This window comes from Salvia miltiorrhiza, chromosome 2 (assembly GCF_028751815.1).
Source record: "Salvia miltiorrhiza cultivar Shanhuang (shh) chromosome 2, IMPLAD_Smil_shh, whole genome shotgun sequence".
NCBI lineage: Eukaryota > Viridiplantae > Streptophyta > Magnoliopsida > Lamiales > Lamiaceae > Salvia > Salvia miltiorrhiza.
The window spans coordinates 72,056,045-72,077,025 of NC_080388.1; the positions used below are offsets into that span (position 1 = coordinate 72,056,045).

Sequence of the window (20,981 nt, forward strand, 5' to 3'; positions counted from 1 at the left end):
GAGGTGGTGGTTGGCTGAGGGAGGAAAGCAAAAGGTGGTGGGCAAAAGGTGGCAGCACACTTTTCCTTTTTTTTCCACTAACTTTGCAATACTTTCTCTCTTGGAACGTTGGTGCTTATTGAATGAATAATTGAGTGGAGTTGGTGGAGAGCAAAGACGTATACATCGTTAGCAAAAGATGGAAATAATAACTTTATCTAAACTTTAATAGATTGAAAAACTTTTTCTTTTGCTAATTGATTTGGTTGTCTTCTTGATTGATTCTGTATATATATTTAATCGCGTTTTTGCAATCAAATACTGGCTTCTGCTCATTATTCGTGTATAAATTAAATACATAGATTTAATTCACTTCACAAGCCATTTAATATCTAGATTAAATCCGTAGATTTAATCTGCGTGGCAGTCAGAATAATTTCTCGACTTCAAGTAGTACTAATAAAATATAACTGCTTCTGTTTTTCGATTAATAAATAACATGACTTTGCTAAGTCAGTTATAACTTGGAAATAATAATTATTGAATAGCTCAATAATCCTCGTCGCGTTTTTCTCATACGTTATAAAGCTAAAATAATAACTCCGTTCTGATAAAAAAAATCAAGACCATAAACTGGATTCATTTATAAAAATTTGCATTTACTGGTTTTAATCATAATTAAAAGAGCGGGCTACTACAATATGTCATCAAATATAGATGTCTATATATAGTATATTGTGAAATGAAAAGAAAATTAAAAAAATTTAATGTCAAATTTTGATATTACTATACTAAATTATAAGGTCATGTTATACATGCGATTAAATTGAAAATTGATATATTTTCTGGCCAAGTGATAAGGTCATGTTATAATTGCAATTAAACTAAAAATTGGTGTATTTTTTGGATCAAATTATAATGTCATGTTATAAATCAGAAAATTTGCAAATTATGAGTATTTTCCGACAATAACCCCTAATAAAAATATTGCATCTTTATATATCTCTAAGATTTGCATATTAAGTCGATGTTGAAATATTATGTGTGTATTTATTTTTTATAAATATAATATTATTAAGTGAAATATATTAGTTAATTTTTTTAAAATAAATTTTGCGCCCAACTAGCCCGAAATCCGAACAATTAGGATTAGAGTTAAAAATCTCTAATTCCAACTTCTTTCTAACCTGATTAGTCCGCACTCAAATAACCCGTAACCCTATAGGACTAACCTGAAATCCGATGAATTATCCCAATTGACATCCCTACTCATTTATTTTATTTATATTTTTCTAATTTGCGTTTCCTATTTTTTTTTAGATACGGTGGAAGTATAATTGAATGAAACGAGACGAATTATTCGACACACACAGCCCCAATTCCCACGATGTGGACTTTTCCACTAGAGAGATCTCAATTTCTATTTAATCAGCAATTATATGTAACAGATTAGCATAAATTTATGTAAAAAAAAAAAAGGTGGTGGCAGGGAGAATATGAGAAGAGATGAGGGACCGATGCATGCATGGCGACACGTGGGATCTCATCATACCCGCCTTTTCCTTTCTACAATTTTCTCAACACTTTTTTTTGGCGGGGACTCTCAATTCAGGCCCTTTCCCGTCATTTCGCGTCTCCCAATTAGGGTTCCATTTTGCTCCCTGCCACCTCCCCCATGTCGGTCTGCCTCTCTCTCTTCTTTCTCTCTCTATGATCATACTGCTCAGCTCGCCATTGCCTCCTTTTCTCTCCGTAATTCACAAGATCACATGACCATTTCGCCAAATCCTGCTCCGTTCATCTTCTCTCGTCGAACAATTTCCTCTTTTCTCCCTTTCCCGCTTTCAAAAAGAGTTTAATAGCGATCACAAAAAGTCATGGAATCTAGCCAAAAGGTAAAAAAAAGGAGAAGAATCAGTTTATTTCAATGATGGGATCAGTATTCCATCGCAATTCACAATTATTATAAGTGATTGTGTTTTTTTTTTCTTTTTTTCTTCTTCTCCTTTTGGTGATGAACTTATCTGGTATTTTAGGAAGAGGGCTTGTCGTCGGAGGAGACGATCGGAGCGGAGATCAAGAAATGCTGCTCCGACTGCAGAACCACCAAGACGCCGCTGTGGAGGAGCGGCCCTTCAGGCCCCAAGGTCTCAATTTCTCATCAATCAATCCGTAAAACTTCAATTTTGCTTAAAATTGGATCTCCTAATTCTGTGTCTTCTCTTTTCCCCCTCAGTCTCTGTGTAACGCTTGCGGGATCAGATACAGAAAGAAGCGGCCGGCGGCGGCGGCGGCGACGGTGAAGAACGACGGTAAGAAGGGGAAAATAGGGAAAACGAGGAGGAACTTGATGCCTCTGGGGCAGGAAGTAGAGGTGGTGGAGAGGAGCCCAAGAGAGTGGGGTGAAGTTGAGAGGGCTGCCCTGCTTTTGATGGCTCTTTCTTGTGGTGCTGTTTTTGCCTAGGAGAAGAAGCTAGCTACCTATTTTGAATTTCTTCATCATTTTGTAGGTAGATTGAAAAGGGGGTTAGGAGTTAGTTTTAGAGAGTACAAATATCCTGTTTTCCTTTTTTTGGTGGGTTAGCTATGAAAGAAAAAAGTGTAAATATAATATGGAGATCATCAATCAAGTGCTCTCTTTTCCAACACTTTTTTTCTGTCCCATTAAATATATTAATTGCCTAGTTGAGTAGTGCAGCTTTGTCTTCATTCACAAGAAAGATAGTACTAGTGATAAGATTTCGTTGAAGGTTGACTAGTGAGGGATTGGTTGAGTCATTTGTGATGTTGAAATCAAATGTGCTTAGCTTATTAATTATCAACCATTCTGTGATTTTCATTACAACCTAAAATCAAAGCGAACAAGTAGAGGGAAAACAGTCTCAAATTAATATGGTATCGGCATAGAAAAAATTACCATCACAATTCACAAACGGACTCATTTCAACCAGCAAGTCCAAACCAAAAATCAAGAATGTTTAAATAGAAATAATTTTATTGTGCATCACTATGCCCAACATTCCATAGACATGCCCAACATTCCATAGACATTCTTCAAATTTTCATCAAAAAACAAATGGTTACTATTTTAAATTCCAAAGGAAACATTCATTGATTGAACAAGATATCCTCCCATTCCATCAGAAAAGTGAGAGGGATATGTTCCAGTAGATGTTTCCATCAAACCCAAACTTCCATTCCTTGCTACAACGACTACATTTTGTATTAAATGAAAGATAATATATGAGCTGAATACAGCTAAATATGAACTTGGAAACTCAAACTTATTAACATTATAAAACTGTCAACAGGAACCAAGCTATATTCATTCATTTCAATCAAGATAGAAGATCATGATAATCAACTCTTAATTCTAGCAACAAAGCACCTAAAGCAAAAGAAAGTGAACTCTTCATGGAGCAGCAGCAGCTACTCTGCTATTATAAGCATAACTTTGCATCCCAATTAGGTACTAAAGGAGGAGAGTTTATATATATGACTTTCACAAGCACACAAGATTGCCTTGTAGTGGCCATTGAAAGAGGATTCACAGAATTCAACAACAAAGAAGTGCCTAGAAAAAAGAAAATCATTAATCAGAAACAGAGGCAGTATGCAATAAAGCATGAATCTGGCAGCTAAACATGAGATTCTCACCAGACAAGTAACCATAAAAGGTGGACAAAATAAGGTCAAGTGATCCTCAGCATCTTAATATGGCAAATGAGTCTCATCTATAAAACTTAGATAGTAAATGATGGATATGATTAAAAACATTCGGCATATATAAAATTCTAGGAAATTCTCGAGTGAGTAACCAAAAGTATCTTCTGGGTCACAAGGCTTGACAGATTGAATCAAATATAAGTTGTGTCCCTCTGCAGGCAGCTAATGTCAAATTGAACACTCATACTCCAGAAAGTTTACCAGAGATACCTTTTTCTTCATCCCTGTCAGTTCTGACATCGTTCTTACTGTCGGTTTGCTTGGGCTCCCGCTGGTTAGGAGCAGTCCCAACTCCTCCGGTGACAGACTGCTGATAGAAAACCCCTCCAACAATAGTCAGGAGCAAACACACCAAACCAAAAGGAGTGGCATGCTTATCCCAAATCAACACATTGATAGCAACAGTCAGAAACTTGTTCACAACCCCTGTAACCGTGAATGCAGTCGCGGATATAGCCTTTCTAGCCGCAAAGCCAAAAAAGCTAATGAGCAACCCAAACACACACGACAAAGACACTGCAGAAAACGCAACGGGTTCAAACAAATCCCCTGCACTCGACGATCCCAGAGCTGCAAACACATCAACATACTCCCCTGTCAAGACCCAAAACAGGGGCGCCATCATCAACGACAAAAGGTTATTGTACAACACAAATCCCCAAGTGTTCAACCCAAGATTAGTCACAATGTGCTTGATGTAAACCATCTCTGTCGTGATAGTCACCAAATAGGCGAAAGCCCACGAATACGCAGTCAGCGTAAACCCATTATCGGTAGCTACATATCCAACCGCGCCTCCCAAAATGATCACCAAAGAAAGGAAAGTCAGTTTAGAAGGGCAAGGCTGCTTCCTAAACGCTGTGTCGGCAATCGCCACAAGAAGTGGAGTTAAAGATCTGAAAACTATAAAAGTATCAACATTGGCATGACGAAGGAGATTCGTATTCGTGAAAATAGCCAGATAAAACACCAATGCTGCAGGGAGGAATTTCTTGGCTGTATCTAGATTGAAGGGATCGTGGTGCAAGAACCCAAATTTACCCAGAATCCAAACACCTGCAGCTGAAGTTAAATACTGAAGAGCAGTAAGCAAACCAGGGTAATTGAATTTGGTAATAGCGAATTTGTTGATCACAGCAAGCAAGCTGGAGCAGAGAGCATAGCCGATCACCAAGCTGCTGGTCGCGTAGTACTGCTTCGGCGCCTCCAACCGTATCAAAGCCATCAGCGCGGGGTTCTCAAATTCGACAAATTTAGCTGAGTTTAAGCTAAATCTGAGTCGAATCAAATGGTTCAATGTGGATTCATCAGTTGGTTAGCAGATTTATAGACGATCTCTCACAGATTAAGAAAAAAGGAGGGGTGAAGAGAAACCCTAAAAATTGAGGGGGGAAATAAAATTGTGGCAAAATTGACAAGAAAAGTCTCCCATGTTAGCTAAATCGAGATTAAATGCGTCGAATGGAAAACCCTAGGACCAAAATCAGTAGATTCACTGTAGAAAGGACGACAAAGTATGGATTGGATTAAATCGAGAAAGAAAAAATCAGTGGAGGCTATGAAGCTGTGTAATAAATGAAAATCCAGAAAAATGAAAAAGAAATTAAAATGAAGGACAAAATCTATAAAGAAAAATATCTATTAAGATTGAGATTTGCGACCGACACAAGAAAACATGGATTGTAGCAGACAACGTATGTGGGAAGCAGAATGGGTTGGTGAAGAATTAACCGTAAATATAATTTCCAAAATACACACTCAACTTTAAAACTTTTTAAAATTATTAATACAAAAATGTTACTCTCTGCCGTTAGTTTGAAAAAAAAGTCTGACCATCTGATTTGCACTTAACAATTAAAATTGTCATGATCTAAATTTTTAATTTAGTTATATATATTTTTATTTTTTTGTTTTAATTATAACTATTATGCATCGCATAAAAAGTTACCTATTTTAGTTATTAAACCATTAATTGCACAAAAAAAAAATATGAATCAAATTCGTTGAGTAACAAGAATTAGTATTTATTTTTTACTATTATTTTGAAATGTTCATAAAAATTAATATTTTTATTTTGTGACAATTTTTATTATAATATATATAATTATTATTTTTTCGAGATAATATAATTAATTATCATTTTTAACACTATATTCTAAGTAGATATTTTTCTCCACTCACAATATACTCAATTATTTTTTGTTAAAACTCGTAACGTCCCCTTCTAAGACTATTTTTGTGAACGAAGGAAGCATTATCATGAAATGCAACACAGGCACCAGACACTTGTTTTCACCAAACCAATGAAGTAAGATATGACAAACAGATAAATATTTACAAACACAATTGCTTGCCTTGCCATGGGACAATTACCTCAGAAAATTCTAAAGAAACACCATCTTCTTTTGAGCTGCTCTAACATTAATCATAAGAGAGAGACAGACAGACAGACACAAGAACAAATATGGAAGTAAAATTCTTGACTCCACATACTGACCATCTTTCAAAATCAAAAACTAATAATTTGCATCAAATTAACATCAGCTTGCTTTAGATCTTGCGCTTCACCATTGCAGCTAGTGCTCCTGGGGAATAACGATGCCAGAATTAGAGAAAATCATACTAATCTCAAGATTGATTGAGAAAGAGATATAAGCAGATGATATGACTCGACCTCAAAATCTTCGGCCATGTAGAATCCAGCAGCCGAACTCTCTCCCAACTCGAACGATATATTTTCCAGCGCTGCATGATGAGTATTTTGTCCCATAGTCTGAGGAACTAAGCCGTTCAAGTTTTCAAAAGCTTGCTGCTTCAGTTCCTCCGCCATTTTCTGCCAACCAACATATTCAGTTATTAGATGATAAATCAATTCATCTAGCTAATGCACAATTGCACAGAGCAGCCACCGTTTGATACGCGTCGAGAGCATCCACAGAGAGATAACTGAGGCCATCAAATGCGACTCCGACGAGGCTGTAGATGGAGTTGAACAGCAGCACGGCCCCTTGGCCGCTTGTGTAGACATATTTGTTGTCGTCTAAAATGCACTCTGCGGCGTGTCCCACCGCCTCCCATTTCTTGCTCGACACGTTACCAATCGCCTGATGCAAACACGATCCACTTCATACCAACAACGTAATCTATTTATCTGTCTGTCTATCTGATCTGATCTGATCTGATCTAACTTACAGTGCGTAGTGAGATCGGGTTCAAGGCAAGCGACCTCAGGAAGTCCCCCACGTTGGCAATGCCGAGCTTGGTGAGGTGTGTGTGGTACGCCCCACCTTTCGCTATCTTCTCCAACCGCCACACCTCATCATCCAACGACGGCGGATGGTGCTTCTGATATGCTGATCATAAAACCATATCATTATCACTAAGGCTGTGTTATCTTTAGTTGATAAATTTATCATGAGAAAAAGAGGGATAACAGAAATTTCTCCATTTAAATCCCTTCTTTTTCTACAAAATACTACTCCCTCCGTCCCATAATAAGTGGCCACATTCTTTTCGGCACGGAGATTAAGAAATTGAGTGTTATATGTTTTAATAGAGTGTGACCTACAATTGTTGACCAAATTAGTGAGTAATTGTTGACTTAATTAAAGTAATTTTGGCATTTTTAGAAAGTGGCCTACAATTGTTGACCAAATTAGTGAGTAATTGTTGACTTAATTAAAGTAAACTTTTGCTATTTTTAGAAAGCAGTCACTTATAGTGGGACAGACGAAAAAGGAAATGTGGCCACTTATTATGGGACGGAGGGAGTAGAATTTTACACTTTCTCATCCCTCGTTCCTTTTTTTATCAGATAAATTTATCAACCAAAGAGAACACACGCCTTAATTCACTACTCAGGTATTTTTTCATTCATCACAACAAACTTACATTCTCCGCGTTGATCCTTAACTTTGAAGGCGTTGCTTACGCCTTCTCTGACGCATGGTTCGTGAGAGCCGGGAGGCAGCCGGACGCCCAGCCGGAACTTGCCGCTCCTACCCCAGCTGGAGTTATCCGTGAAGCAGATGTGGTCGATGTTCGCTACTCCGTTCTTCAGCGCCACCACGGAATCTCCGTTCAGCAGTGGCCTTTTCCCTTGCCTGCTCTGCACAATCTTGGCCTCGAACTCCTCCGGCGACCACTCGTCGTCCGCGGCGAAGTCGCCGTGGAGCGCCACCACAGCCACTTTGATCGAAGAATGGGGACCTGACGCTACAATCGATTGGCAACTTGGATCATACAAGGCGATTTTTGTGCTAATCCTGTTTCCAGTAAACAGAGTGGTGGGCAAGCTGCTCTCGAACTTCAAATGCAGATTCCTCTCACTTTGAGCATCCAAGGATCTACTAATATATATATATAATAATAAAATAAAATAAAATAGAAGTTCATATCAACTTTGTATAAGAAACCAAAAACATAAACTATGTTGGAAATGTATCTTCACTGTGCATGGGTGCATGCGCACACGATTGCTCCTTTCATTATCCTAGCTGGCTAGTTAGTTAGAATTTGCAGCTGTATTGCATGAGTGCGTGAGTGTTTATATACCTCTTGCTGTACTCCTTTTTTTTATGAGAAGATAATGAGAGAAAAGTTTCTTTTCCACTTTTCGGTTCTAGCTTTTTCTTACTTTTCTAACATGGTATCCAGAGCATAAACCTTCCGCTGTTTTCCGATCTGTTTTCCGATGGCCCCTAAGCCGCAATTTCCTCCTGTTCCACCACATGAAGATCAGTCCAGCCCCTATTATTTGTCCAGCAGTGACAATCCTGGTGTGCAGCTGGTCACACAACAACTCAACGGATCCAATTATGTGAATTGGAATCGCTCCATGATGACGGCACTAATGGCGAAGAACAAACTTGCGTTTGTTGATGGTACCATCGATCGACCGCAACCGACTGAAGCGATCTATTCTCAGTGGCTCCGATGCAATAGCATGGTTGTTTCATGGTTGCGCAACTCTGTCGTGCCTGATATTAGCTCAAGTCTTATGTATCTCGATGATGCTTCTCTAATTTGGAACGATTTGAAAGATCGTTTTGCTCAAGGGAATGTTGCTCGAGTTTATCAACTCAAACAACAACTTCTCACCCTAAAGCAGGGGTCTGATGATGTAGGAGCTTACTATACCAAGCTCCGCATTCTCTGGGATGAATACAAGGATTTTCAGCCCTCACGTTGGTGCACTTGCGATACTTGTCGATGCCATAGCTCGCGCAAATGGTGTGAATTCCAGATGCAAGAGTGCTCAATGCAATTTCTCATTGGATTAAGTTCTGTTTATTCGCAGATTCGATCTCAGATTATCTCTTCTCTTCCTTTTCCTTCCTTGTCAAAGATTTTTGCATTGGTTCTTCAGGAAGAGAGACAGAGGTCTATTGATTCTGTATCAACTCCAGCACCTCCTATTATCAGTGAAATGCCTGGATCTATAATTAATGCAGCAGGTATTGGTCGTGGCAAAGGAGGTAAGGGCAAGTTTCTTTGTACTAACTGTGGAAAAACTAACCATACAGTGGATAAGTGCTTTGAGATCATAGGCTATCCACCAGGATATGGCAAAGGCAAAGGGAAATCTACTGGTTTTTCTTCTAATGGTGCTCGATCTGTGAATCAGCTGAGTGCTGCTGATAATACACCTTCACATCAGAGCACTACTTTATCTACTGCAGATATGGCTCAGATGATATCCTATTTGCAAAGTCAGATGCAAGTAGCTGGATCTATGACTACTTCCGCTCCTACTATGAATGATGTGAAGACTCATGGTCATAACTCCACCTCTGCTGGTGCAAGTCCTCCATTCAGTGGTACGATTTCCAACCACCCTTTCATTTGCTCTATTTTTCAGCCTTCTGTATGGTTGCTTGATACAGGAGCAACACATCATGTGTGTAATGACCCTGCTCTCTTCACTAAAACATCCATATCCACAAATACTCATGTGAATCTTCCCAATGGTAGTAATGCTCCTGTCACTTGCATTGGCACCATTGTTCTTTCCTCTACACTTGAGCTTACTTCTGTACTTTGTGTACCTTCTTTTTCCTATAATCTGATCTCAGTAAGCTCACTCACATCTTCTACGCAATGTTCAGTAACTTTCACACCTGATACTTTTGTGATTCAGGGAGCTTCTCAGGGGATTGTGATTGGGAAGGGTAGCAGAGTGGGCAATCTCTATGTGTTAGATGCTTCTTCAGTTTCTGCAAATCCACCAGTCCATACTCCTTCTCCTCCAGTGTCCAATATGGTGTCAACTGATACATGGCATCATAGATTAGGGCATTTATCTTTTAGTAAACTCCAGTTGTTATCTAAAACTTTATCTCTTTCCAATTGTAAAAATACTCTTTGTGAGATTTGTCCATTGGCTAAACAAAAGCGTTTGTCATTCTCTGAATCTCAAACTGTAGCTCAGAATATTTTTGATTTGATCCACTGTGATATATGGGGACCATATCCAACACCCACTGTGCAAGGATATGTTTATTTTCTCACAATTGTTGATGATCATTCAAGATTTGTTTGGACCTTCTTAATGAAGCATAAATCTGATGTTAAAGAAATTCTCACCCAATTTTTCAATACCATACAAACTCAGTTTGGGAAGAGTATCAAAATTCTTAGATGTGATAATGGTCCAGAGTTCAATTTAGGAGAACTATATTCTAAATTTGGCACTCTCATTCATCATTCCTGTGTCTCCACTCCTCAGCAAAATGCTAGAGTGGAAAGAAAGCATCAACATCTCCTTAATGTAGCTAGGAGTCTGCTTTTCCAATCCCATTTACCTGTCACCTATTGGGGAGATTGTGTACACACTGCTTCTTATCTCATTAATAGAACACCATCTTCAGTTCTTCCACATAACACCACTCCTTTTGAAATGTTGTTTGGGAAACAACCATCTTATTCACATTTAAGGATTTTTGGGTGTTTGTGTTTTGTCTCCACTTTAGACAGACATAGGTCAAAGTTTTCACCTAGAGCTTCCAAGTGTCTGTTTCTGGGCTATCCACCTGGTTACAAGGGTTATAAGGTGCTGAATTTAGATACTCAGCAAGTGAGCATTAGTAGGGATGTGATTTTTCATGAAAATACTTTTCCTTACTCTCATCTTCCCTCTTCATTTTTTCCTGAGCCACAATTCACTTTTCCTATAGAATCTGCTCTTCCAACTGCCACAACTACTGCTAATTCTGCTCCTACTTCATCTAGTCCTTCCATGGCCATTCCTATTTCTGTTCCTGCATCAGCAGCACCTCCTCCTTCTCTTACTACAAAATCTGGCAGAACTAGCAAGGTTCCTGCTCATTTGTCAGATTATGTATGCAACTCTATTACTTCTTCTCCTTATCCTCTCCATAAATACATCTCCTATTCTAGACTTTCATCCTCTTACTATCGATTAATCTGCTCTCTCTCTGCCATTCCTGAACCTTCCTCCTATCATCAAGCTTCCTTGTATGCTGAATGGAGGAAAGCTATGCAGGCTGAGTTAGAGGCTCTTATTAAATCTGACACTTGGTATGTCACCTTATTACCTCCCGATAAGATTGCCATTGGATGCAAATGGGTTTTTCGCACTAAATTCTTTGCAGATGGATCTCTAGATCGGTATAAGGCAAGAATTGTTGCCAAAGGGTATACACAGCAGGCTGGTATTGATTATCTTGACACCTTCTCCCCAGTGGCAAAGTTGGTTACTGTCAAGATGATGCTTTCGTTAGCTGCTATTCATGATTGGTCCCTCACACATCTTGATATCAATAATGCGTTTCTTTATGGTGATTTGTCTGAGGATATTTACATGGAGCTTCCTCCAGGCCTCCTTGATTCAGAGGGGCAACCTTATCCTCCAGGATCAGTGTGTAAGCTCAAGAAGTCTTTATATGGCCTCAAGCAGGCCTCGAGGCAATGGTATATCAAATTTTCTGAGGCACTCAGTGATTTTGGATTAGTTCAGTCAGCTTGTGATCACTCATTCTTTTACAAGAAGGAAGGCTCAAAATTTTTGGGTCTTGTGGTTTATGTAGATGACATATTGATTACCAGCAATGATGATGACTTAGTCTCTTCTTTCAAGCAGTTTTTGGGTCACACTTTTAAATACAAAGACTTGGGAAGACCTTCCTATTTCCTTGGTATGGAAATAGCTCGCAATAATCAAGGCATTTATCTTTGCCAAAGGAAGTATGTATTAGACTTACTCAAAGATACTGGTTTAGTCAGTTGCAGACCTGCTTCTACTCCTATGGAGTCAGGTAAACATTTGACTTTAAATGAAGGAGCTCCTCTGTCAGATGCTTCTTCTTACAGAAGACTTATTGGAAGGCTCTTATATCTCAGCTTAACTCGACCTGATATCACATTTGCGGTTCATAATTTGAGCCAATTTGTCTCTAAGCCGTGTGAAGGTCACCTTACTGCAGCTGAACGTGTCTTGCGATACTTGAAGGGTAGCATTGGGCACGGTCTTTTCTTTGCCAAAGATTCTAGTCTTAGCTTATCTGCCTTCTGTGATGCTGATTGGGCTTCATGCCCTACCACCAGAAAATCAGTTACTGGTTTTGCCGTTTTTCTTGGCTCTTCACTTGTTTCTTGGCGATCAAAGAAGCAAAGCACGATCTCTCGTTCTTCGGCTGAAGCAGAGTATCGCGCTATGGCACAAGTATGTTGTGAAGTCACTTGGATACGTAATCTTTTACTTGATTTTGGGATTCCGCAGAGTAAAGCCACGCCGCTTTACTGTGACAATCAAGCTGCAGTATACATCTGCAACAATCCGGTTTTTCATGAAAGAACCAAGCACATCGAAATCGACTGCCACACTGTCCGTGAACGATTCCAGCAAGGTGTTGTGCAGCCACTACATGTGAAAAATACCTTGCAGCTTGCAGATGTTTTGACTAAGGCATTACCTGCTCCGGTCTTGCATAACATCATGAGCAAGATGGGCTTTTCCAGCATTTACGCTCCATCTTGAGGGGGCGTGTTGGAAATGTATCTTCACTGTGCATGGGTGCATGCGCACACGATTGCTCCTTTCATTATCCTAGCTGGCTAGTTAGTTAGAATTTGCAGCTGTATTGCATGAGTGCGTGAGTGTTTATATACCTCTTGCTGTACTCCTTTTTTTTATGAGAAGATAATGAGAGAAAAGTTTCTTTTCCACTTTTCGGTTCTAGCTTTTTCTTACTTTTCTAACAAACTACTTGTGTCGAGAAAACTGACCTCAAATAAGGATCAATTGCACGCCCCACCTCCTCTTTCACCTATCAAAACCAATCACACAAACATTCCAAATCTAACAAATTCTGCAGCTTGCAAGACATAATAAATAGGTCTCTAACGTTATGTTCTGCATAATTTGATCACTAATATTCGTAAATTAGTAACAAATAATGAAGTTGTTTATCCTAATTTGTGAACGTTAGAGATCAAGTTGCACAAAACATAACGTGAAAAAAAAATGTGAAGTTGCCATTATACCCATTTTCGAAGGATCGGTTCCAACATGGGAACAAATTCTTCAGGATTCCGAAATCTGCTGAATAAACTGCACAAAATACAACTAAATTAAGATTCAAGAAAATGAGATTCAAGATTCGATGCGTTTTCAACTCACGTTGAGAGTAAATGGCGACGTTTATTCCCGAGTTGGGAATCTCCGTCGCCGTCACCCCCCTCACGGAGCTGTCGTTTTAGTGCCATGAATCAAAATATTACTATGTGAGAATATATGCTGCAAATGCAAACTATTTAAAATTAATGGCTGCTTAAATAGGCAGCAGGGGAATTTGCAGGGGAAACTGCCTACGAAGCTTCTTCGCCAATTTATTAAAAATAAAACACGCTCATCAAATAAGTCAAGCTTGTGTTATAACAGATTTAACAGAAACTTCCCAACATTATTTAAACTTTGATACCCATATTTGGATTCTTAACTTTTGTTTTCTTGAATTTTCCTTTTTTTCTGGATTTTAATTAATGTTTCATTTACATTTACTTGGAACACTGGAAAAATATTAATTTAGTTGGGCACAAGTAGATTTAGTAAAACAAAAAATATAAATCGGCGTAATATATGGTACGGAAAAAATTCAGACATGTCAATATATTTTAAGTTGCTGTTTTAATTAAAAAATGTTTTTAAGTTGCTGTTTTAAATAGTCATAACTGATATCCAAACATAAAAAACTAATCCGAATAGTTTTGCATGTCAACTAATTATAGCATACTTTGAATTTTTTTTTTCGTTTTTTATTATTGTATTAAACGAAAGTAAAAGAAAAATGAATAGGAAGAAAAACATTTCTTTTGATAACATCTAGGAAAGAACAGATGAATATACTTCAATTAAACCTAAATTTAATCAACGCATGCCAATTATGTTATTCGATAACATATAATAATGATATATAAAGATGAATGAATTTGGAATTTAAATATCTTACATTCGTAATCAACTTCATGATAAATTATTTATGAATTGCAAAAATGTTTAAAAATAAATCGAAGATGCATGAATTTGAAAATGAACTACATTTTAAAACTAGCTAGCGACTAGAGTCAATAATCAAGGTAATTAATGATCTTTAATTAACCAAGACAATCACAATAAAACCCAAACACTAATCAATAAATTAAAGTTCATAATAGATGATAAGTAAAAGTCAGAAGATCCTTTAACTTTTATTAATACTTTTAGATTGTAGTCTAATTATTGTTTGGAGTTCTGTATAAATGTTCAAAAACGGTTATCACTTAATATTTCCTTTTAAAGTAAGAATTGTAGTGCTGCTATTTTAATTATGATCTAAAAATGTAAACAATTTATTTATTTGAAGTGACTGATAACCAAATTAAGTAAAAAACTACAAAAATGTTGAAAATAGAATTAAATACTCCGCGTAGACGTGGAAATTAAAGGCCTCGGATAGTACTGATGAAGATCGTAATAATTTTTTTTTCTCATTCAATATTACTATATATATTTTCGTATTATGTCATCTAATTATTTTTGTGACATTTGATCTTTTTAATTTGTCAAATTCTTTTTCAGATTCCCGTCTACAATTGTTGGTGGATTCTTATACCTATCGTGTACTGATTTTGACCATGTAGGATTTATTTATAAATTAAAGTTGCGAAATTTTGCGTATTTTGAAGTTTATTGGATGGTAGCACCCAACCCATACAAACCTATATAATCAATTATGCGTATTTAATGTTAGTTCGTGATATTTTTATTGTAAGGTTGAATTTCGATTTTAGGTTTATTGACAATTTATATAGTGCAATATAAAACTCAAAATTCATCAAACTTTTCTTATTCTATAAATTATATATATAATCTTATTTTAGCTTTAATTGTTTTAATTTTTGTAGTTATTATTGATTGATTGTTCAAACAATATTGTTTTAAGAAAATAAAATATTTTATTTTTATAAGACGTATGCTTCAATATATTTATGTTGTGTTATATTATTCAAGAGCATTTAATGAAATAAAATATGAATGGTGTACGAACAAGAGAAATAATTTTAGTTATAAATAATTTCTTCTTTTTTTAGTACAAATTTTTGTAGCAAATATAATATTGAGGGTTAACATGTAAAGTATTTCTATTCTTGTCTAATTGCTAATGAAACTATTATATATATAGAATTTTAACAACGTAAAAAATATATAGAAAGAAATATTATGAGACGATTGTGTTTAGATTTATTTTTTCTTAAAATTATATGAATACAATTAAATAATATTACGACTGTATATTTTCTTTTTCTAATTTTAAAAAATTTACTTATCATTCTTTAAAATTATGTTAAACTGGGTCTCTGGGGCATAATTTCTTGCTCCGCCACCGGTGAAGACTCTAATTTGGGTGATTTGATGTAACAATATGATTTAGTTGAAAAAGTAAAAGAACACTTATGTACAAAGTATAAATATTTTTCAACAAAAAAAAAATTATAAACAGATTATCCTTCTCAGGAAATAAAATTTTCTTTTATATAATCTAAATCTTCAATTTCCATGTCATAGCTCTATTTATGTGTGTGTGTGTGTCAGTGTGTGGGAGAGAGAGAGAGGGAGGGAGCGAGGGAGGGAATTTGGTGGAAGATGCAGGGAAGCTATGAAAACAATATGACAAGTGTGTGATTGTTGCTACTTGCGCGTATAGATACAGTGGAATGGGATTATTAGAGCATCCATAGCAGCTCTCTCAAAATTTTACTCTTAAAAATACTCTTAAAGTCTTCTCTAAATTATTTTTAACCCTTATTTTATAATTGCACGCAACAGCTTTCCTATTTTTCATTATCTATTTTATAAATTTAGGATTAGAATTAAGGGGGTGTAAATTTAGGATTAAATTTGAGGGGGTGTAAATTTGTTTGTGGGCCCAACTTAATATCAGTGATCTGTTGAATGATCATTTTATTTCACTTTTTTATTATTTTAGCTCAAATTTAAAGTTATGATTACTTTTGAGAGATTTACTGTGAATGCTCTTAATAGGCCAAATATACTAATCTAATTTTGTAAATCATTGTTCTAAAATCTAATTTTGTCTTTTTTTCGATATAAAAACACGAAAAACGCACTGTGCAAAGAAAAAACGAAAGTCCTTAGAGCATTTGTTCTAAAATCTAATTTTGTCTTTTTTTGGATATAAAAACACGAAAAACGCACTGTGCAAAGAAAAAACGAAAGTCCTTAGAGCATCTCCAGTGCGTTGATTTTATAAGGAGCGATATAATCGTCATTTCCATTTAATCTCATTTTTTACTCTTCAATTTTAAAAATTCAATATTTCATTAAAATTAAATTTAAACATTATATTAATTAAAATAAAAATTATATTAATAAAAATAAAAATTTATATTAAAAATAAAAAATTAGATAACAGAAATTAAAAGAAATGAAAAAAGGCCCAATAAAAATTAAATATAAAAGCCAACTATTCCATCGATTATCTGGCTCATTCAAAATTAAATAGGACAAAAAACCCAACAAAAATTGAGTTAATAAATTTTTTTAAAAAATGAGCAATAGTCGACTCATTCTCAGCGCTACGTCTATTGCATCTTCTTCTTCTCTGCGTTTTAAACATTTTTATTTTTAATTAAAAGAGGGTGCGCATAAACAAGCGCCACACATTTCCCCCCTTAGAGCATCCGCATTGGTGTTACATGATAGCTTACTTTATGAGGGGTGGACCACATGGTGTAAAGAGGTTGCATTGAGGTTACATGATAACTTACATATGTGTCTCTCAAAAAAAGAAGGGGGGCTGTGTTTTAAAAATCTTGACTGGTTTAACCAAGCTCTTGTGGTAAAATGGTTTTGGAGATTTTTAGTTAGGGGAGGAGCGCCGTGGGCTAGAGTGATTAGATCGATCTACGGGGATCTCGTTTGGGGAGAAAAGACAGTGAGATGTTCAGGCATTGGCAGGGCTAAGACGGGATGGTGGCCGAAAATCTTAGAGATGGCTGGGGGCTCTTCCGAGTCGTGGTTTTTGAACAACATCAGTCTTAAGGTCGGGGATGGGAGGAATATTAAATTTTGGGATCATAGATGGACAGGACCTAAGCCTCTCAAGTTTGCCTTTCCTAGAATGTATCTTCTTAGCGCCAACAAAGATGCTTGCATCCATGAGCTTGGTAGATGGGTGAACGGCGAGTGGATTTGGGAGTTGAGCTGGAGACGTGAGCTGTTCGAGAGGGAAAAGGTTGGAGCTAATAATCTGCTTTCTGCTATTGCTGTGACTAATTTAACTGCAGATTCTGCCGATGGATGGTGCTGGAACGCAGAAAAGGAAGGCACCTACTCAACAAGATCGGCTTATGCGATCATTAAAGAGATCAGGAAAGACACGACACCAGCGGACGAGAGCTCCATCACATCAGCGAAAGTTTGGAAAATCCCGATCCCTCATAAGGTGCGAATTACAGCATGGAGGATCTTGAGAAACAGACTCCCTACCTGCGCCAACCTCAGAAGAAGACACATTGAGATAAATGAAGTGGAGCTTGGATGCAACATGTGTTTCCATCATGAAGAGACGGTCAATCACTTATTCCTCCACTGTCCAAAGACAGGAAAGGTTTGGGAAGAAATCCATAAATGGCTTGGTATCAGCTTCATGAGACCACAAAACGTCGCAGCGCACTTCTCCCAATTCACAGAATGGTACAAAAGGAAAGAAAGCAGGAAGTTTCTTGGGACAGTTTGGAGTTGTACAAACTGGGTTCTTTGGAGATGCCGCAACTTTTGCCGTTTCGATGGAAAAGCTTGGGAGATTGATGATATCTTTCTGGAAATCAAAGGGAGAATCTGGAGCTGGGGTAGGATTTTCGGGCTTTTCAATACAAACTTTAGTTTTATTGATTGGATTAAGAGAGATTCCTGCCCTCTTCTGTTGTAATGTTTCTCCCGGTACCTCTGGTACCTGTTCTTTTGTCTTTTAATATATTCACTTTTCCTATAAAAAAAAAAAGCTTACATGATATTTGTTATGCTAATCACGCCTTTTATAAATGGACAAATGGGCTACACGATAGAACGTGTAGCCCTCGTGTAGGGGCCGGTTGCATCGACTTACACGATAGCAATCTTACACGAGTAAGCCGCTATCGTGTAAGCGATGCGAATGCTCTTAGCATCCGATTCTCCTGATCGTCCCCGCATTGCACCCGAATTAGTGCGCGGCCGCATCCAGTGCGCGGCATCGATGCGGCTTGACCACCCCTACAGGAGGTGCTCTTAGAAAGCCTATCTAATTTAAAGGCCGTAGCAATGACCTCAACCATCACAACCCCAACAAGATTTATAATTACTTTGAGATTTATTAAAATTTAATATAACAAATACTAATTATTTGTAAAATACAACACGATGAATTGAAATGATTTCAATTTTGTTTTTTCATGAACTTTCAGAGCCCAATTATGCAGTTGGTGATTGGAATCACATATAACTTTTAATTCAAACATAATATTTTTATTTTCCACCTATTAAGTATATTCGGGTAAAAAAATCATGATTAATTAACTGCCAAGTGCCCACTATACAATTTGGCACCCATAAATGAAATGACCCAAGTGAGATTTGAAAATCTTTTAAATTCATCAAATAAAATTTAATAATAATCGGGTTAGATTTAGAACACGGGTCTTGATTAGATTACATTAGTATATTTTCCCTAATTAATAATTTCGTTTAAGATCTGTTTATTTTTGTGATTTTCATTTTTCTTTCTTTTTCCTTTGAATTTGAAGAGTCTATTGATTTTCATGAAACTTATATATAGGTAAAGTATCAAAGAGTAAATAGCGAATATTTTACTCGATAAATGTATATAAGTGATCTACTACGATCAATTAATATTTTGCTGATTTTAATCAGCGTAGATGGAAAATCTATTTGGATTCAAAGATGCTAACGGAATAACAAGACTTTCTTTGGATTCAAAGATGCTAACGGAGTAACAAGACTTTCTTGGTCAATAAATATATACTTTTTTCGTGATTATACTTTCATATATAGTCTTAAATAATTATGTAATTAGAGAAAGAATACTGAAATTAAATGTAAGAAACAATGCTGGAAGAAATCAAGTTGACTAAGACACTCTAAAGTCTAAATTACAATACTCACATAAAGCAAATTAGTTGGGTTGAATTCAATGCAAGTAACAGCCAAGGGAAAATGAAATACTAATATTAAAATCAAGTGGAAAAAACAAAAACAAAAAAAAAACTAGATCACTTGATTCGGACAAGGCAAATATTTGTTTGTTATGTCCTTTTTTTTTTTTTATTTTTTTTTGTTCATATGATTTGTTAAACTAAAACAAGATACCGAATTTAAATAGTTGTTAGTAGCTTTCAATTTCCATAAAAGAGTTTACAGGCTGCAAGTAATCTACGTGCACATGAGGTAGATCTGAAGTGGCGTTTGTTTGTGTGCGTGCGTGTGTGTGTGTGTGTGTGTTTTTTTTTTTTTAGTTTTAATCTTCTAGACTAGAGGCTGTAATTGAGCTCTTCGAACTTATAAATGTAGTATGCAAATTGTAGGTTTTCAAATGTATGATTCAATGCTATTTTGCAAGTTCTAGATTGTCTATATATAAGGTACAACCATATCATGGAGAACTTACTGAAATAAGTGCGAACCAAAACTTATCAACGCTCACATGACTCATTATTGTTATAGATGTTTCTTTGTCGTTACAACGAGTTATCCATCAGAATTTCGACAGTCATATTTGATCATATAATTTCATTTTACTATTCATCACTTATTGAAAATTGAATTTGAGATAGTGATTCACTACGATCGATCATCTATTCGTAGTGTAGTTCGATAATTGAATATGTGATTATCTAACAAAACGTCATTCGAATTTTAGTTTGATTGTACTTTTAGATAGGATGCATTTCAAACTATTTATTTTGTATTCCAATCACCGGGAAAAATAGAGACGAGGAGATGGCCGACGAAAGAGGTGAAAGTTGTCGACGAAAAGGGACGAGGAGAAAATATCTTAGATTTGTTTATTAATGGTCATCGTTTATATTAATAGTAATTATTTCTTTTACATAAATCAGTATTAAAACTTCGATTGATAATTTTAATCCATAATAGTTTGTCGGTAATTCAGTGGTAAAACTAGGATTGTAAATGAACGCAATTATTTGCAAGTTATTCCAGATTCGATTCGAAAAAAGTTTGTCCGGAGCTCAATTCAATAGTAAACAAGTTGAACTCGACCTTAATTTTGAGATCGATAATTTTATTGAGCCGAGCTTGAGTCTGACAACACTCAGCTCGTTAAGCCCGCGAGCATATTCAGATTCAATTGTTCACGAACATATTTGTGAGCATGTTTACAAACCTTCAATCGAGCATTCAATCAAGTTAGTACACGAGTCTTAAACAAGACGAACTCAAGCTTGAGTAACATATTAATTAATAAAATTTTCCTAAATTTTTAACGAATTTGAGCTCGAACATCATATATACGAACATCTAACATGCCAAAATCGAGCTCAAACTCGAATTCAACATTATCAAATATCACACAAGTCGAGTTCAAATCGAATTCGAGCTCGCTAATTGGTGATGAGTTGAGCTCAAACAAGAAGATGAAAGTTCCAATTGAACTCAAATCAAGCTCGAATATCCGAATATTTAAACGAGCCGAGCTCAAACCCGCTAGTATTTGACTAGTCCCGGCTCGTTTATAGCC

The 20,981-nt window shown here is 36.3% G+C and overlaps 5 protein-coding genes across 9 annotated transcripts in view; 2 read left to right on the forward strand and 3 right to left on the reverse strand.

Moving 5' to 3' along the window:
- Nucleotides 1–20,981, reverse strand: part of LOC131008955 (uncharacterized) — a 984,029-nt gene that overhangs the window by 690,458 nt on the left and 272,590 nt on the right. The gene's annotated exons all lie outside the window — the stretch shown is intronic.
- Nucleotides 1,404–2,627, forward strand: LOC131009048 (GATA transcription factor 16-like). The gene is made up of 3 exons (XM_057936256.1): nucleotides 1,404–1,874; nucleotides 2,016–2,126; nucleotides 2,216–2,627. Exons 1-3 carry the CDS (start codon nucleotides 1,857–1,859, stop codon nucleotides 2,441–2,443), a joined length of 357 nt encoding a protein of 118 aa, XP_057792239.1. The 5' UTR covers nucleotides 1,404–1,856; the 3' UTR covers nucleotides 2,444–2,627.
- Nucleotides 3,667–5,530, reverse strand: LOC131008990 (GDP-fucose transporter 1). The gene has a single exon (XM_057936153.1). It carries the CDS (start codon nucleotides 4,928–4,930, stop codon nucleotides 3,887–3,889), a length of 1,044 nt encoding a protein of 347 aa, XP_057792136.1. The 5' UTR covers nucleotides 4,931–5,530; the 3' UTR covers nucleotides 3,667–3,886.
- Nucleotides 5,995–13,492, reverse strand: LOC131008966 (calmodulin-binding protein 60 B-like). Of its 4 annotated transcripts, none has more exons than XM_057936120.1 (8): nucleotides 13,346–13,492; nucleotides 13,210–13,276; nucleotides 12,952–12,992; nucleotides 7,597–8,051; nucleotides 6,898–7,058; nucleotides 6,615–6,809; nucleotides 6,380–6,538; nucleotides 5,995–6,290 (listed from the first exon to the last, which is right to left on the reverse strand). In XM_057936120.1, exons 1-8 carry the CDS (start codon nucleotides 13,429–13,431, stop codon nucleotides 6,282–6,284), a joined length of 1,173 nt encoding a protein of 390 aa, XP_057792103.1. In that variant the 5' UTR covers nucleotides 13,432–13,492; the 3' UTR covers nucleotides 5,995–6,281. The 4 variants fall into 4 exon arrangements, with proteins under 4 accessions (XP_057792103.1, XP_057792102.1, XP_057792101.1 ...); XM_057936119.1 differs by having other exon boundaries at nucleotides 7,597–8,054; nucleotides 13,346–13,463; XM_057936118.1 differs by having other exon boundaries at nucleotides 5,995–6,538; nucleotides 13,346–13,469.
- LOC131008970 (uncharacterized) lies at nucleotides 8,196–10,117 on the forward strand. The gene is made up of 2 exons (XM_057936129.1): nucleotides 8,196–9,524; nucleotides 9,845–10,117. The coding sequence occupies exons 1-2, from the start codon at nucleotides 8,399–8,401 to the stop codon at nucleotides 9,877–9,879; spliced, it is 1,161 nt and encodes a 386-aa protein (XP_057792112.1). The 5' UTR covers nucleotides 8,196–8,398; the 3' UTR covers nucleotides 9,880–10,117.

Coding starts and splice junctions, on each gene's coding strand:
- LOC131008990 (XM_057936153.1), bottom strand. CDS start 4,930: ATGGCTTTGATACGGTTGGAGGCGCCGAAGCAGTACTACGCGACCAGC.
- LOC131008970 (XM_057936129.1), top strand. CDS start 8,399: ATGGCCCCTAAGCCGCAATTTCCTCCTGTTCCACCACATGAAGATCAG. Junction 9,525..9,844: donor TGCAAGTCCTCCATTCAGTG/GTACGATTTCCA, acceptor TTTGTGATTCAG/GGAGCTTCTCAGGGGATTGT.
- LOC131009048 (XM_057936256.1), top strand. Junction 2,127..2,215: donor GCGGCCCTTCAGGCCCCAAG/GTCTCAATTTCT, acceptor TTTCCCCCTCAG/TCTCTGTGTAACGCTTGCGG.
- LOC131008966 (XM_057936117.1), bottom strand. CDS start 13,431: ATGGCACTAAAACGACAGCTCCGTGAGGGGGGTGACGGCGACGGAGAT. Junction 12,993..13,209: donor AACCGATCCTTCGAAAATGG/GTATAATGGCAA, acceptor TGGTTTTGATAG/GTGAAAGAGGAGGTGGGGCG. Junction 8,055..12,951: donor GCAATTGATCCTTATTTGAG/GTCAGTTTTCTC, acceptor TATATATATTAG/TAGATCCTTGGATGCTCAAA.